We start from the raw sequence: 16,177 nt of genomic DNA on the forward strand, positions 1-16,177 counted from the left end.
CCCTTCAGCTCTGACCCTAGGCATGATGGAGGACCAAGAGGCAGAAATGTATTAAGACCAGGGAGAAGGCATTACCAGGGCTCCTCCACCTCTCCATGAACTGGGAGTCTATCTCCTGATTGGTCCCAGCTCTCCATGTCTTTAAAGTGCTATGCCGTTTTTTTGTAGCTCAAACCACTGAGTCTGGCAGCACCCTGAGGTTCACACTAGATTTCCAAGAACTTGATAAAGATCAGATTGAGATTAAGGAACATTTGTAGAATATTAACAAATATTTAGAGGGTGTTTTCTTTCCATTTCCCCCAACACCCTTGTAAGATAATTATTACCATGATTCTTAATTTACTAATGAAGAGACTGAGCCATTTGACTTAATTAAACCACCAAAACTTTATGACTTTATGGTGTGTTTTTCCCAATATTTTATAAAATGAGTGTAAGGAGAATACTTACTTTAGAAAGCATGGAGAAGATAATATTTCAGAGGATGGTTTGACAAATATTCGTTGAGCACCTACAATGTGCCAGGCACTGTTTGAGGCACTGGGATGAAACAACAACAAAAAGAGGACAGAGTACTGTCTCGTAGAAATACACTGTTCTAGTGCAGACTCCAGGATACTGTATGCAAAATGCTTCACACTGTGCCTGGCACTCAGATAATGACAGGGTGGTATTAGGGTTCACCACTAATAATAACCACTATTGTTTGTCTGGACTGTTTACTCACTGTGTAGCAGGCAGTGACCTAAGGATTTTAGACACATTATTTCATTTATTTTTGTAAAGATCTGGGAAGTAAAATATATTACGTTTTCCGTTTTACAGAGGAAAAGTTGATATTTAGAGAGGTTAAGCTGCATAAGGTCACAAAGCTTACATGTGATGGGGCTGTGACACGTTGCTGGCTTCCCTTGAGGGAAACAGAGGTAGGGGTAAAGGAATGAATGCACGCGGAGTATTTATTAGGTGCCAGGCACTGCAGTAAAACATAAAGATGGGAGTAAGCCACACATATTTCTGCTGCTGATACATTTTTGATTAGACCTGCACAGTAACAGAGGCTTATAAAAGAGTTATTCAAACTTAGAAGGGTGAGCAGTTTACCATGTGGGAAGGGACTGGAGAAAGATTTGCAGTTGCATCAATGTTTGAGTTAGGTGTTGAAGAATGAGGGAAAAAAAAATGTGGTTAGAAAGAGAGTAAAAGCCCTGTCAGCCCTGGGGACCACAGGAACAATGCACACACCTGTGACAGTGCACAGGGACAGTGGCCACGCACCTGGGAGAGTGCACAGGAATGCATGCCTCGGAGGGAGGTATGTCTCCTACCTGAAACTTTCAAAGCCTTTTCTCCAGGTAAGGATGTCTCTTTGCAAAGGATCTGAATAACAGTCACACTAAGCGGTGAATGGCAAAGAAAGGGTTGACATGGCGACTCATGAAAGGGGAGTTTGGCTTTTAAGAGACAACAATATCTTAAACCAAAGGAATATATTTCTAACGGTAGAACTTCCAGCACTTGAGAAAGTTGGGTTTTCATAAGCAAGGTAGCCATGCATTCTTGTTTATTCCACATAATCTTGGAACTGCTGTCCTGGCATCTTTATTAATAGTGCCTTCTCTCACTCTCAAAAGTGGTCTGGTTTCACTGAAAAAAATGATATGGTCACCTTATTATAAGAGATGCTTTTACCCTAGTTCAGATTTCATCCCAGAGGCCCATTGAGCTTCTACAAACACTACTAGCTCTCTTTCTGATGGCTACTTTCTTAGATTAGAGTCCGTTTCCTGAAACTCTCTTACTGTAAATGCAAAATGGTCTTCTGTAAGGCTCAATTTTACTTATTGAGCTGTTCTACTTTATAAGAAGACAAGTCTACCAAGGAGAACCATTTTCCTAAATGATTCAAACAATACTTTTCCTTCATTGTTTCCCCAAGGCTTTGACTCAGAGCAAATGTTTCAAAATGGGCTTGTTTCACAGTGTATTTAGGGTTTGTGTTCATGTTGGTGGTGATAAATACTAAGTAGCTTTTCCCAAAATTCCAGTTTCCACCAGACTTTCCCTTTTCTGAGCTCCTAATCCTTTTCTAGTCAGTTTCACAGCATCCTAAACTATTGTTGTTGTTGTTTTTACTGTAAGAAGTATACTTTTTAAAAAATTGATGCATCATTAAAATATAACATTATATCGGTTTCAGATATATGACATGATTTAATATTTTTATATATTACAAAAAGATCACCACAATAAATCTAGTTAACGTCTGTTACCACACATAGTTACAAATATTTTTTTCTTATAATGAGAACTTTTAAGATTTACTCTCAGCCACTTTCACATATATGATACAGTATTATTAACCAAGGTCACCATGCTGTGTATTACTTTTAGCTTATTTATTTTATGACTGGAAATTTGTACCTTTTGACTCCCTCACCCATTTTCCCTGCTCCTTATCTATCACCTCTGGCAACCACCAATCTGTTCTCTGTGTCTGTGTATATAAATGAGATCATAAGATTGGTCTTTTTCTATATGACTTATTTCACTTAGCATAACGCATTCATGTTTGATCCATGTTGTCACAAATGGCAAAATTTCATTCTTTTTATGTGGCTGAATAATATTCCATCGCATATATACAACATTTTCTTAATTTATTCATTTATCAGTAAGCTTTAGGTTGTTTCCATATCTTGTCTATTGTAAATAATGCTGCAATGAAGACGGAGGTACAAGTATCTTTTCAAATTGCTATTTTTAATTTCCTTGGATAAATACGCAGAACTGCAATTGCTAGATCATATGGTAGATCATATGGTAGTTCTATTTTTAATTTTTTGGGGAATCTCTATGCTGTTTTCCAGAGTGTCCACACCAATTTAAATCCCCACCAACAGTGTCCAGGGGCTCCTTTTTCTCTACATCCTTGCCAATACTTATTATTTGTCTTTTTGATAAACCATTCTGACAGGTATGAGGTAATGACTTACTGTGGTTTTGATTTGTATTTCCTTGATAATTGATGATGTTGAGCATCCTTCCAGTACCTGATGGTCATTTGTATGTTTCCTTTCTAAATTATTCTTTAAACCGTACACTGTTTCTACTATTACGTGGTGAGCTTCTTTACCTCAAACCATGCCTTATTCATTTTTCTATCCCTTTACCTAGGGCACTGCTCAGCACATAGATGTTCAATAAGTATGTTTTTATTAAATGGCTGATTAACTACTCAGAGATTATAGTGTGCTTTGGAAATATATAATTGAATTGAAGGGGCTGGAAGGAATATAAGAGGTTTGTAAAATCTGTCCCTCCCTTTATTTTATTTATTTATTTATTTATTTATTTATTTATTTATTTATTTATTATTTATTTATTTATCCCTCTCTTTAAAGTGACTGTGTTACAAGAAGATGGGACAACAGAAGCTACCTGGTCAGGCTCTTGAATTTTTAAAAATAGACTCTAGTTCCTCATTTTTCAAATTCTGTAAGTAGTTTATAGTTTGGATATGAAACTTAACAGAAGTGGTTTACACAGGGTGCCTGTTATTTGGCGACAGACTAGGAATTTGAAGGAGATGAGAGAATTTACTTTGGACTTTGTGGTAAAGTATGGGGAGTCTGTTATTTGCCAGATAAGTTGATTATTGCAGAATGCGTGAGGATCTGGGGAGATATTCCAGATCATGTTATATATTCTCATTATTGTAATTTGCTAGATTTAACTGTATGCATAGTTTCTTATGATTTCTAGATCCCTGGCTTTCTCCTATCATATCTTTGGCCCTGTTTTTACCACTGAGACACTCCTGCACACCTTTGCACAGCCATGCCTCACTGGTTCTGTCTTATCTGAGGGATAGAAGAAGGGAGACAGGGAAAAAGAGTTAGCCTTCCCTTTCCTGAAGTTTCCTTCAATAACAAGATATGGTGCATCACCGTGCAGTGACCCCTCATGTTTGCTAGGAGGATGCCCTGAGCCAAGGGAGCAAGGCTAAAGGGCCGGAAGAGCAGGATCCCTTTTCCTTTCTACAGTGACTACTTCCTCTTCTTGACACCACCCTGCCCATCCAGTGAACTTAAGCTCAACTTGATTCTTATCATGGAAATCTTTAGCTAATAGCAGTAAGTTTCTATCTCTTTCTCGAGGATCGTTCTTCTAAAGTTGGGACTTCAAATAGTGTCGGGGAAATTTATCTTCCCAATTCACTTGTTATGAATTGCCCCTCATTAGGGTTTGACAATCGCACCCCACTGGCATTCACACTTGCTTTTTACTGTTCTCATAATTTCTCTGCACATACCCTACCTGCTAGGATGTCTAGCATCCGAATGCTTGTCACACACACCACATTCCTTCTTATCTTTCTGATGCTGGGGGTAGGGGCCCTTCCCCTTTCATTTTTTCCATACAAGTCCTATACTTGGGTCAAAAACAAACTTCACTGTCCCCAAGAATGCTTCCTAAAACCAGCACTCTTTGCTGCTGAGCTCCCAGAGATCAAACACCATCCCACACTACTTAACATTGCAGACTTCCAGGGATTGTTTGCTAATTGTCTCATGAGTTACCTCTGTAGAGGGATTTCATATTTTCTATCACATATACTTTTAATTTTACCTTCCTCAATACCTAGTGGAGAGCTGGGTATTCAACAGGAGCTCCATTAGTAAATATGGATTTAACCTGATAACCCTTTCTAAGTGTTTTCTTATTAGTGACACAAAACAGTGATTAATTTTATCTGCCAGGGTACTATCTGTACCGCAGGATTTGGAACAGACTTTATCTCTTTCCACAGGAATGCTTTGGGCCATCATTCTTCCTTTGTTTTGAATATAATATGCTATGTTTATCTTTTCAGGCAAGTCTATGCCAAATAAATATTTCTTTTTGTCTTTAGAATTGGTTGCAAAACAGATTTTCTACATTTGTTGTGTTATTCAAAACTAGTTTCAGGTTTTGGATTCACTTAAACCCATGAGATTTTGACATACATTTCCTTCTGACGTGATTGAGGGAACAATGGGGAAGGCGGTGAGTTAGAAGTTGAGAGTTTTCCTGAGTTTGAGATTACGTCAGTCACTCCACAAAGATGACTTACTGCTTGACGAAGGCATTCCCATATTCAAAAACCCCTGGTTGTCACCCAAGCCTGGTTTCCCCAGACTGCTATTCAATTCAGTTAGATTTATTCACTAACTCGTTTAGTCATTCATCAAAATATATATGCCTACTATGTGCTATGTCCAGTTGTGGGCACTGGGGATTCAATTCAAATAATTTGGACAACAAGCTATTGAGGAGTCAAGGAAATGTGGAGATAAAGAAGGCACTGTTCCAGCATTTGTGGATCGTCTCTCATGGATGAGTTTGTGCAGAGGAGAATGGCAGTGGAGGGGAGAGATTGAGACAAGTACATGCATTACTTTGGCGGGGTTGTTGGGATTGATCACCATCAACGCTGCATATTTTCTGGGTCACTTTGGTCTGAAGCTAGAGGACTGAACCAGGCCACTTGTTTGGCTCTTTATTCTTTATTTCCGTCTTTCTTTTGTTCTTTAAAATAATATTAAATATAATATATAATGATAACTACTGTAAGTATAGCAATGTGAAATAAAATAAAATAAAATATTTTAATTATTATAGTCTTTATTTTTTATTATTATATGATATTAAAAAATTATTTTGTGTATTTGTTTATTGATTGTTTTCCCCCAATAGAATGTAACCTTTTTGAAGGTAGAGACCATTTCTACCTAATTCACTGGTAGATCACCAGGGCCTGGGATAGACTCTATCATGTAATAAACATTTAATAACTGTTGACAAAAAGTATGAATTCTATTTGTTCCTAAGTATTATCATTTTTACTGAAACTTTTGGACTGGAAAACGTAATAATGATTTTGGAGCTGGAAGCATTGGCATTGAAATGTTATTACAGCAGAGTGGCAGTCTGAGAAAGAAGCAGATTATGTTGCCTACAGTATTATCTGTTTATTGTTCTGCAAGAAGACTGATTGAGAAGAGGTCCGGAAAATAACACAAAACACTGGACAGGAGTAATGTTATCTGAGGATGCAAGTGACACAATGACATTTAGATAAGAGTTTGCCATTATTTTGTTGGAGAATTTTCAGGAAGTTATAATTTTCTCATGTAGAAGCTCTGGGTCTTAAATTGATAGTTTAGAGCCTCTCCTTAATTTATATACTTTTGGGAAAGGAAGATTAATAATCGCCAGTAATGCCTTCACACAGAGGCAACTGTTCACCTATACACAGAGAATTTTCAATCTCTTGATTTTGTTGCCAATCTTTGAGCCAATCCTTGAACCAATCCACACCTCCTCCAACCCCTGCTCCTGAGGTGGAAAGTGCACACTGGCCATCTGCAGGGTCTGGGATGAGTCTTGCTTTAATAATACAAGTATCTGATAGAAGCTCTTCACCTGTCCCCTCACCAAGGCTTTTGATAAATCCTACTGCACTGGCCCCTCTAGCATCCACAAGACTGCACAGATTTCCAACTCTCTGAAGCATAATGACCAGGATTATGCCTTTACATAATCCTTGCTGCTCACTGCCTTTACACTGAGGCCACCTGTGCTCACTTGGGCTATTCCCAGCTGATGGCTGAGAGCAGCAGGGACACTAAGCAGGTCTAATGCTTATAGACACAGGACTCCTCTGATGCCCAACTTTGGATCTGTAATTCTTCTAAGGCCTGGCCTTGACAAACCTTTCTTAGATTACTCAGCAGTCTAGGACTCTTCACCCAGCTCTCCTCCCCTCTTTGCTTTGTTCAAACCTACCTCCCTGTCTAACAGCCATTCCTGTCTCCTTGCTCCCTCGCTGTTACCTCTCACAGCTTTCCCCTAATAAAATCCCAGCTCAGTTACTTCTCTTGGCATATCCTTCTTGAAGAACCCTGAACTAACACACCCATTCTCTATGACTGGGCTTTTACCTTCTTTGTCTTTTAAATCAGAACTGAACTTCTGGTTCCTAGGCCACTTGATTGGAACTCTGATATTATCTGGTTCTTATTAATATTCTATTCTCTTCAATTAGATGCTGAATCTTTCCTACATGCCATTTGCTTTTGGGGGTACTCTTATTTAAATGGGTGGGCCATCTAGAATTACAGTGTTCCTCCAGAACTAGCTGCATTTGAATATTGCTACCACCTAGAAACTCACCATCTTGTCATCATTGTTGCAAGACCAAAAAATCAACTTGTCCTCCTCTTGGATATCAACTATGCGTTGATCTAATTGCACACTGGAATTTTTACCACTGGCCATCCTTCTGTGGTGTTAGTCCTGGAGTGAGCAGATTGGTTACATAAGCCTGTGGCTTGCATGATTTGGGGTTTTGTTCCTTTAATACTAGCCCATAGCTGATGTTCCAGCTTCACATGTATCAAGAGTTGGGAGTACCAATAATCTACAAGAGATATTGCAATATACTCACCTTAGGAGAAGTTACATTTTCAGCTGTATTCAGCAATCCTTATTAAGACTGAATTACAAAAAAAAAAAGACTGAATTACAGATCATTTATTGAGATTAATTGAAAACAGAAGAAATATGAATGTAGTGGATATTTGAGTGACACAGAAAATATTCTAAGGAGCACAAAAGCCAAAAGGAAAGCTGGTGACTTCAAAGTGAAGCCTCACTACCAGCATAAATTTTTCTAATGTCAGGGAGTTTCTTGGGCTTTCTACATACCAGACCATACCACATCAATTCTGGACTCAACCAGAATTGAAATTTATAGTTGTCAGACACCCGCCCAGTTATACAACATGAAGGAGGCTATAGATTTCCACATAGGCTATAGTATTACAGCTTAATCCTTTTGGCAATCAGAAATGGGCAATTATCCTGATCAACTTAACATTTCCAACTTAGCAACCTATTTATTTTCAGGGCTTCAACCATACTTAAACTGATAACTGAGTCTGTGAGAAAGAGTTATGAATACAGTAGAAACAAAAGTCTGTAGGAAAAAGTTTGAATGTAGGTACCATCTAAGGATTAGAAAGTGTAGTCAGAATTTCCTGTACTAAATAGTATTATCTTAACCTGAGGAAACTGTTAATGGATAGATGGTTTTCCAGATTATAGGTGCTTCTCTCCTATACTTTGTCATAAGGATTAGCTTGCACTGTGCCACAGAACTGGATGATCTCCAGATACACCACTGTTTCTTTGTATATGTATTTCCTCATCTGTAATATGGGCGGGAGGGCATGTCCTGTCCAGCTTCCATCCTGTTCTTGAAAAAGGGACGGTAAGGTCAACATGAAGGCACTTGGAGAACAGTAAGGTTATCTGCTAGAGATGGTGAGTATAGTGAACAGGGTTACCCATGTACTTCTGAACGTCATGCAGCAAGTTGATTTGCCACATGACTTAGTAACATGGGCTTCTTTTTATTAGTTGGCTTTTAACCCTCAAATAGTTTCAAAATGAGTGATATTGTCAGTTGGAATAACTATAAAAAAGGGTTTTTTTTTTCAAAACTATAACTTCTTATGTCTTTTCAGTATTCCCAATTACTGATATAAATGTGAATGTATCAAAGAGAGTGCAAATTTGACTTTAAATTGTTCTGTCACTTTACATGTTTTAAATATCTTTTTAAGAATAGTAGATTGGATACTAGAAGAAGGTGCTTTTAAAAACACATAAGATTTATTGATTTAATATGAATTATTGACATAATTTGTTGTGATATGTTAATTTTGATACTAATCTCCTTGATAAAAGGAAACCAAAATACTTAAGAGCAATAAAAGTAAATTTATATTGTATTACCCAATGGATGTATCATTTTACATAATGAAATATGTGACAATTTGAGGATAAGTAATGAACAATATTACTTATTTTACTGAATAAAATTACTTTAAAAGGAACATATCGAATAATTTTATTTAAACTAATATGTCTTAAGAATGCATATTAAAGGGGATCCCTGGGTGGCTCAGAGGTTTGGCGCCTGCCTTCAGCCCAGGGCACAATCCTGGAGTCCCGGGACCGGGTCCTGTGTCGGGCTCCCTGCATGGAGCCTGCTTCTCCCTCTGCCTGTGTCTCTGCCTCTCTCTCGCTCTGTGTCTCATGAATAAATAAATAAATAAAATCTTTTTTAAAAAAAGAATGCATATTGGGATCCCTGGGTGGCGCAGCGGTTTGGCGCCTGCCTTTGGCCCAGGGTGCGATTCTGGAGACCCGGGATCGAATCCCATATCGGGCTCCCGGTGCATGGAGTCTGCTTCTCCCTCTGCCTGTGTCTCTGCCTCTCTCTCTTTCTCTCTCTGTGACTATCATAAATAAATAAAAATTAAAAAAAAAAAGAATGCATATTAAATATGTGTAGTCAACATACATGCAAATTTATTGATTACTTTAATAAGTATTCACTAAGTGTCCACTATGTACAAGGCACATTGAAGGCACTGAGGATATAGTGTAGAATAAAACAGGTGTTATTTATGTTTAGATCCTAGTTGCAGGTGAGAAAGGGGATGATAATTATACCAAGCAAAATAAGTCAATCAGAGAAAGATTATTATCATATGATCTCACTAATTGTGAAATTTAAGAAACAAAACAAAGGATCAAGGGAAAGAAAAATAAAACAAAAGGAAGTCAGAGAAGGAGACCATAACAAAACAAACTGAGGGTTTTTAGAGGGGAGGGATTGGGGGGATGGGGTTACTGGGTGATGGGCATTAAGGAGGGCATGTGATGTAATGAACACTGGGTGTTATGTAAGACTGATGAATCACTGACTTCTACCTCTGAAACTAATAATACACTAAATGTTAATTGAATTTAAATTTTAAAAAAGAGAAAAAATAAACAGGTAAAAAAAATGGATAAGATTATTTCAGAAACAAAAGTGCCAAGAAGGACACAAAATAGGATGATTTGAAAGAGGGTTGTTGCTGATGTAAACTGTATGGCCAGGGAAGGCATCTCATTTTGGGTATCGCTCTATGTGAATTAAAACCTGAATATAAGAAAGTGCTAGCTATGTAGACAGAACAAATGCTCTCAATTGGTAATGAATGTAGTGTGAAAGAAGACCAATCTCATGAAAATACAGGAATGGAGGAGAAAGGTATCAAATGGGGTTGAAAGTAGAGTGGGATCTTATAGGTCATGATGGGACTTGCGTTTCATACTAATTGCAATGATTAACCATTGTAAGGGTTGAAGTATGTTGGTGACAAGATCCCATTCGTGTTTGAGAAAGATCACTCCTGCTTGCTGTATAGAGAGTGGAAGGCGCAGGAATGGAAACAGTGGGACAATGTAGGAGACTCTTAGAACCATGGGAGAAAATTAATGGTGCCTGGACCAGGGTAGAGGCTGTGGAGGTCTAGGGAAGCAAAACATTTGCTGATGCTGTGGATAGGCAGGTGGTGAGGTGTCAGGGGCTGAACTGTGTCCTTCCCCAATTTCTTATGTTGAAGTTCTAAGCCCCAGTACCCCAGAATGTGACTGTATTTGTAAATCAGGTCTCTAAAGAGATGATTAAATTAAAGTGAGGTCTTAGGGTGGGCCTAACCCAATAGGACTGGTGTCCTTAAGGGAGAGGGAATTTGAACAGAGGAACACACAGAAGAAGGATTGTGGAAGACATAGGGAGGAAAAACTAATCATCCACAAGCCAAAGAGAAAAGCCTCAGAAGAAAACAACCCTGCTGGCATCTGCATATTGGGCCTGTGGCCTCCAGAATTGTGAGAAAATACATTTCTGTTGTTTAAGTTGCTCACGCTATGGTATTTTGCTATGGCAGCTCTAGCAAACTCATACAGGAGGCAAAGAAAAAAATTAAGTATTATACCTGGGTGTTTGGCTTGAGAAACTGTATTTAGATGTCTCATTACCAGGATGAACAAAATTTCAAAAAATAAAAATAAAAAATAAAAGGGAACTTAGAGTCTCTTATCCATTCCCAGTCCCTTCTGGATACCAATGCAAAGGGCTGGCTTTATGGAGCTAGTATTATTTATCAATGCTGGTAAGTTGGACTTTCTATTATTTTGTATACACAGAAGAAAAACTTTTACAAGATACTTGCTATCAAAAGGGGGCATTGCACTGAATTGTGTTAAGGGCCCCTGACCTCTTACATCTTAAGCAGGGAAGCCACATGGCCCAATATTCCTAGAGGGTCTTGCATTTATACTTTGAGTGTCATCTCCAAAGATAACACATGCAGTCACAGGTTCACAATAATAGAACCAAAATAAGTTATTTATCTTAAAACCTTGAACTTGTAGTTGTATCTTTAGGGTAACTCTAGAGTATTATGAATTCCTATTTTTGTAATAAAACTTATAGTAATTATCTTGTGATACACCCATGTCAAAGGATTATTCTGGGATTAATCAAGCTTTAATATTTTAATTAAACTCTAAAATGATAGGTACTAGCAATTTCTAAAAATCTTAGATAATTGAGAGTACAGAGGCTGGATTTATATGAAAGTGTTGCTGCTTACTGAAAGCAAATTTATATATTTTTCAGTTCTCTGTTACATTCCAGACTGTAACAGCTCGAAGACAAGAACCATTTCTAACTCAGCTTTTTCATCCTAGTGTCTAGCATGGAGGCTTGGCCATAATAGGCTAGCAATTAATGATTGGGGAACTAATCTAAGATGCTGGCAAAGAGACTTTATTAATGAAACAGTGTCAATCTTGTTGCTGCAATTGTTGCTGAGAATAACAGCTAGCAGACTTTTTTTTTTAATAAAGTGTCACATCTGATTAAAGCTATCTCTAGATTATCGCATAATAATGCACAGGCCTGTAGAATCAGATTTTTTGAAGACAAATAAAAGAATAGCTAAAAATAAATAACAACTCTTTATCACTCAAAAAGTGTAAGCCACCTGAAGAGGAGTAAATTTAAATATAAATTTGTTAATGTCTATTCTTACCTCCTAGGTTATAAATTCTGTGAAGACAGGGAAAGTGTTTATCACCTAATACAAGGCCCAGCCCACAAAAAGCTTCATAAATATATGTTGTATGCATGATTTAGGAAAAGCTACTATCATATTTCTTAAAGTACAAAACTTTTTGGTCACCAAGGTTTCTTTCTGGCCTTGGTAGGCAACTATAATAGTAAAATGGTCACTTGGAAGGCAGGGAGAATGCAGTATTCCAGGGGTGTTACTTGAGATATTACAAATATTTTGTTTTTAAGCATTATGGAATAGGCAAAATTAATTGAAAATGAATTACATATTTTAAAAATACTCAAGGAAAAGATCTGGACAAAAGGACTTTATGTTTTTTTATTCAAATAGATGAAAATTAATTTTTATAGACAAAAATACTCAAACATAGTTTTTCAAGACTTCCACTTGGAATAACAATAACCATGTATGAAAGGCCAGTGTTAGATGTTCACCATTTATTTATTTATTTATTTATTTGTTTATTTATTTGTTTATTTTCCCCACAAAGAATGTGTTTATTTTTTTATTATTTTTTTAATAAATTTATTTGTTATTGGTGTTCAATTTACCAACATACAGAATAACACCCAGTGCTCATCCGTCAAGTGCCCCCCTCAGTGCCCGTCACCCATTCACCCCCACCCCCCGCCCTCCTCCCCTTCCACCACCCCCAGTTCGTTTCCCAGAGTTAGGAGTCTTCATGTTCTGTCTCCCTTTCTGATATTTCCCACACATTTCTTCTCCCTTCCCTTATATTCCCTTTCACTATTATTTATATTCCCCAAATGAATTTGGGGAAGATGTTCACCTTTTAATTAATTGTCTTGAGAGCAGATGGTTTTCCACTAAATCTCCTGGCTTTAAGACTTGAAGACAGCAGGACATTCCCAAACTCTTGTCGTACAACTACTCCAGCCCTTTGGTGGCCTCTGTCACCACCGTAGGCTCCAGTGAGTTGGCTTTGCTACCTCACTTCAATCCCTGTCATTTGACTTTAGTAATTCCTCTCTTCTCTAGGGTCTGATTCCTGCCTCCCCCTCCAGCTCCAACCCAGGGCAGATTTGACCATTGTATTAATCATGTCTTTTTATTTTCTATTTTTGATGTTTTGACATCTTGCAGCCTTGCTAGCTGTGGCAGGACTGCCTTTCCCAGGGTCAGCTAATCCATAGAAATAGCAAAAAACTCACCCGGCCCAAGGAGTGTGGCTTTCATAAGCACAGCAACCAGTCTAGAGCTCATGCTCCCTGGCTTTCACACTCCAGGTACCAGACAACTCAGGGCAACCCCTACACCCTGCTGAAATTACTCAAACCAACTAGTCCTAAACCCGCTTATGCTACCTCTCCAGTTACTTCTCACTGAAAAAAACCTGCAAACCACACCAAAAAAACAATAAAGCCTCTTGCCCATGTTTTCCTTTTCTTGGCTTCCTGTCTGACCCTGCTGACACCCTGTCTGGTGTGCTGTGGTGTGGCTTGTGAATAATTAGCAACGTATCTCTTCAGTGGAAATTATCTTCTGATATGTTGGCCTCACTCTACCCAGATAATAATAAAACCTACATTTTAAAGGAGCCACTTATAGCAAAACAGTTTCTTATCACCTTACACTTAACACTTTGTGCATCTGGAACATTTGATTGAATCTAAATAATGCCTGTTTTCAACAAGAATAGCTAATATTTACTGGCTGCATACTAAATGCCAAGTACTCTTCTAAGCCCTGGGGGAATAGTCGCGGACAAAATATTTCTGCTCTCATAGAGCTTATTTCTCGTGAGGGGACAGATCACTCACAAACACATGGCGACTATATTAGATACCATGAGGAAAAACAAAGGACAGGAGGTAGAAAGTGACAAAGGATTGTATTTTTACATAGAATTGACATTTGAGCAGTGATTGGACTGAATGGTGAGGTTGGATATTAAGTAGCACTGAGTTTGGCTGGGTAGTTGCATCTGGGGAAATATGCTCCCTTCTTGAAAGATGCTTAGGGTAGCATCTGGGACTCTATCCCAGAAGATCCAAGAGTCCTTCAAAGTGAATATGTCTACCACTGATCATTCCTGCTGAAGGAGAAGGCAAAAGAAACAACAAAGGGGACAAAGGAATATAAAGAAGTCAGAGAAGGCAAAAGGGAGAAAGCAGTTAGAATAGTAACAAGAAAGAAGAGGAAGATAAAGAGGAAGGAAGGACAAAGGGAGGAACAGAGGAATGAGAAGACTGGTATATATATATCCACACTAGTTTGGCTAAGTATTTGGCGAAGAGCAACTACTTAGCACCAGAAGCTTGAAACATCTAGAAGGCTGAAGTGCCAAAAGCCTGATTCAAGTTCCTGCCTCCCAACTGGGTGCAGTCAGCAACCCTGTGATCATGTGGGTCAGCTTCGGATCTAATCAGCATAGCTGTGGCCACTGCACAAAACAATTTTTATTTGGTTGTGCTATTAATACCTGATTTATGCACTTTTTAAGTCCTGGTAAGAATTTTGTGTCCTTATTGCGAATATAGATATGATGAGATGAAATTGGGAGTGAAAAGATCTTTTGTGCTTCATATGTTCAAATTGTATATCTATGTATAAATATATATTTAATTTTATCAGTAAAACTTGAGAGCAAAAATGAGTGATCAAAAATCATCGCTGTTAATAAAGAAGTAATTAAGACATCAAAAATAGTTAAAATAATTCATGTCTTAAGTATGGAGAAAGATTGACATTAATAGGACATTAAGAGAATGTGTTGGCTACATAAGTTTGAGAAGAATATTATATCCTTTATCAGTCCATTAATGTTACTTCTTGTTAACTTTCATTATACACCAGGTCTCCATACTATACTTTTTTTTTTTTAAGATTTTATTTATTTATTCATGAGAGAGACAGAGAGAGAGAGAGAGAGAGAGAGAGAGAGAGAAAGAGGCAGAGACACAGGCAGAGGGAGAAGCAGGCCCCATGCAGGGAGCCCGATGTGGGGCTTGTTCACCGTCTCCAGGATCACACCCCGGGCTGAAGGCAGGAGCCAAACTGCTGAGCAACCCAGGGATCCCCATCCATGCTATACTTTTTGGCCAGGAATCAGGACATATTGCCTGGAGGATTTGGTATAAAACAAAAATAGAATTAAAAGCCAAATTCTCTACTTGATTCTCCTGCAAATGGTTTTCAGAAGTGGCTGGAGAATATCATAACTACTCTGCTGAGTTTGCTCTTTGTTCAAGTTTGAAGCATGTATTTCAAACTTTGATTAAAGGAGAAAAGGAATCACATCGAAATGTTTCAGGAGGTGCTTGAGGTTAGTGGTGAAAAGCATAGTTCTGATTATGAAATGTTAGTGGAACCTAAAGAAAAGTGATTAATGCTGTCTTTAGGTGGTGATTTGATTCTTAAAGGGGCTTACTTGAAAGCCTGGAAGTAGTACTGTGTTACTGACGAATGCCTGCTGAATAGGAAAGTAGGAGGTGTGAAATTCTTATTTTTTAAATAGGAGAGTTCTATCCTGGGTGTCATCAGTAACTTTCAGAATCCTGTGAGGAATGATAATTAGATCAATGCGAGGAAAACAGCAATGAACAGAACAGGAAGAACAAAGAGCTTGACCAAATGGCAAAGCATGCAAGGTTTCTGAGGGTTCCCAACAGCTCTTGTCTTCATGGGTTTCAGGGTCCGGTCCCACTGGGTCAGGATGGCATTTCTGGCTCCTGGCCACTTCCCTGGGCCCACTAGCCTAAATTGGTATGGGCTGCAAGGGCCAAAGAAAACCTCCACAGCCAATTTGGGATCTGTGAGGAACAACCACGGGATATTGGGCTTTGCCCCAATGAAGGAGGCAAGTTCATCCATATAACTAATATAATCCGTCTGTACTGTCTCGCTGGTGCCAAACCTAGAGGTGGGAGAAGAAACATCATTGTGAATACCAAAGCTCTGTGTACATGTCCTATAGGAACAAAAACAGGGAAAATGCTTTACAGCTTTTTATCAGAGGGAATCAACATCAATCCCTTGTGCTTGGAAAGGGGACTTCACTTACTCGTTCTGCACTTTGTTAGCTTGTGCACTGATCTCATCTGGACATTCCCCAATACTGCACAGCAGCTGAGAAAAGTATTTCTATCCCCATTCACAAGTGGAAATTGTCTCTTACTCATGAAGTT

At 38.3% G+C, this 16,177-nt stretch overlaps 1 protein-coding gene across 1 annotated transcript in view; it reads right to left on the bottom strand.

The window, feature by feature from the left end:
* Window positions 1–12,686: 12,686 nt before the first annotated feature.
* FMO3 (flavin containing dimethylaniline monoxygenase 3) overlaps window positions 12,687–16,177 on the bottom strand; it is a 32,182-nt gene continuing 28,691 nt past the window's right edge. The window contains exon 9 of the mRNA XM_055324536.1: window positions 12,687–15,906. Coding sequence (XP_055180511.1) covers window positions 15,564–15,906 — 343 coding nt within the window. The 3' untranslated portion in view covers window positions 12,687–15,563. The remainder of the gene's footprint in view (window positions 15,907–16,177) is intronic.

This window comes from Nyctereutes procyonoides, unplaced genomic scaffold (genome assembly GCF_905146905.1).
Source record: "Nyctereutes procyonoides isolate TBG_1078 unplaced genomic scaffold, NYPRO_anot_genome, whole genome shotgun sequence".
Taxonomy (NCBI): domain Eukaryota; kingdom Metazoa; phylum Chordata; class Mammalia; order Carnivora; family Canidae; genus Nyctereutes; species Nyctereutes procyonoides.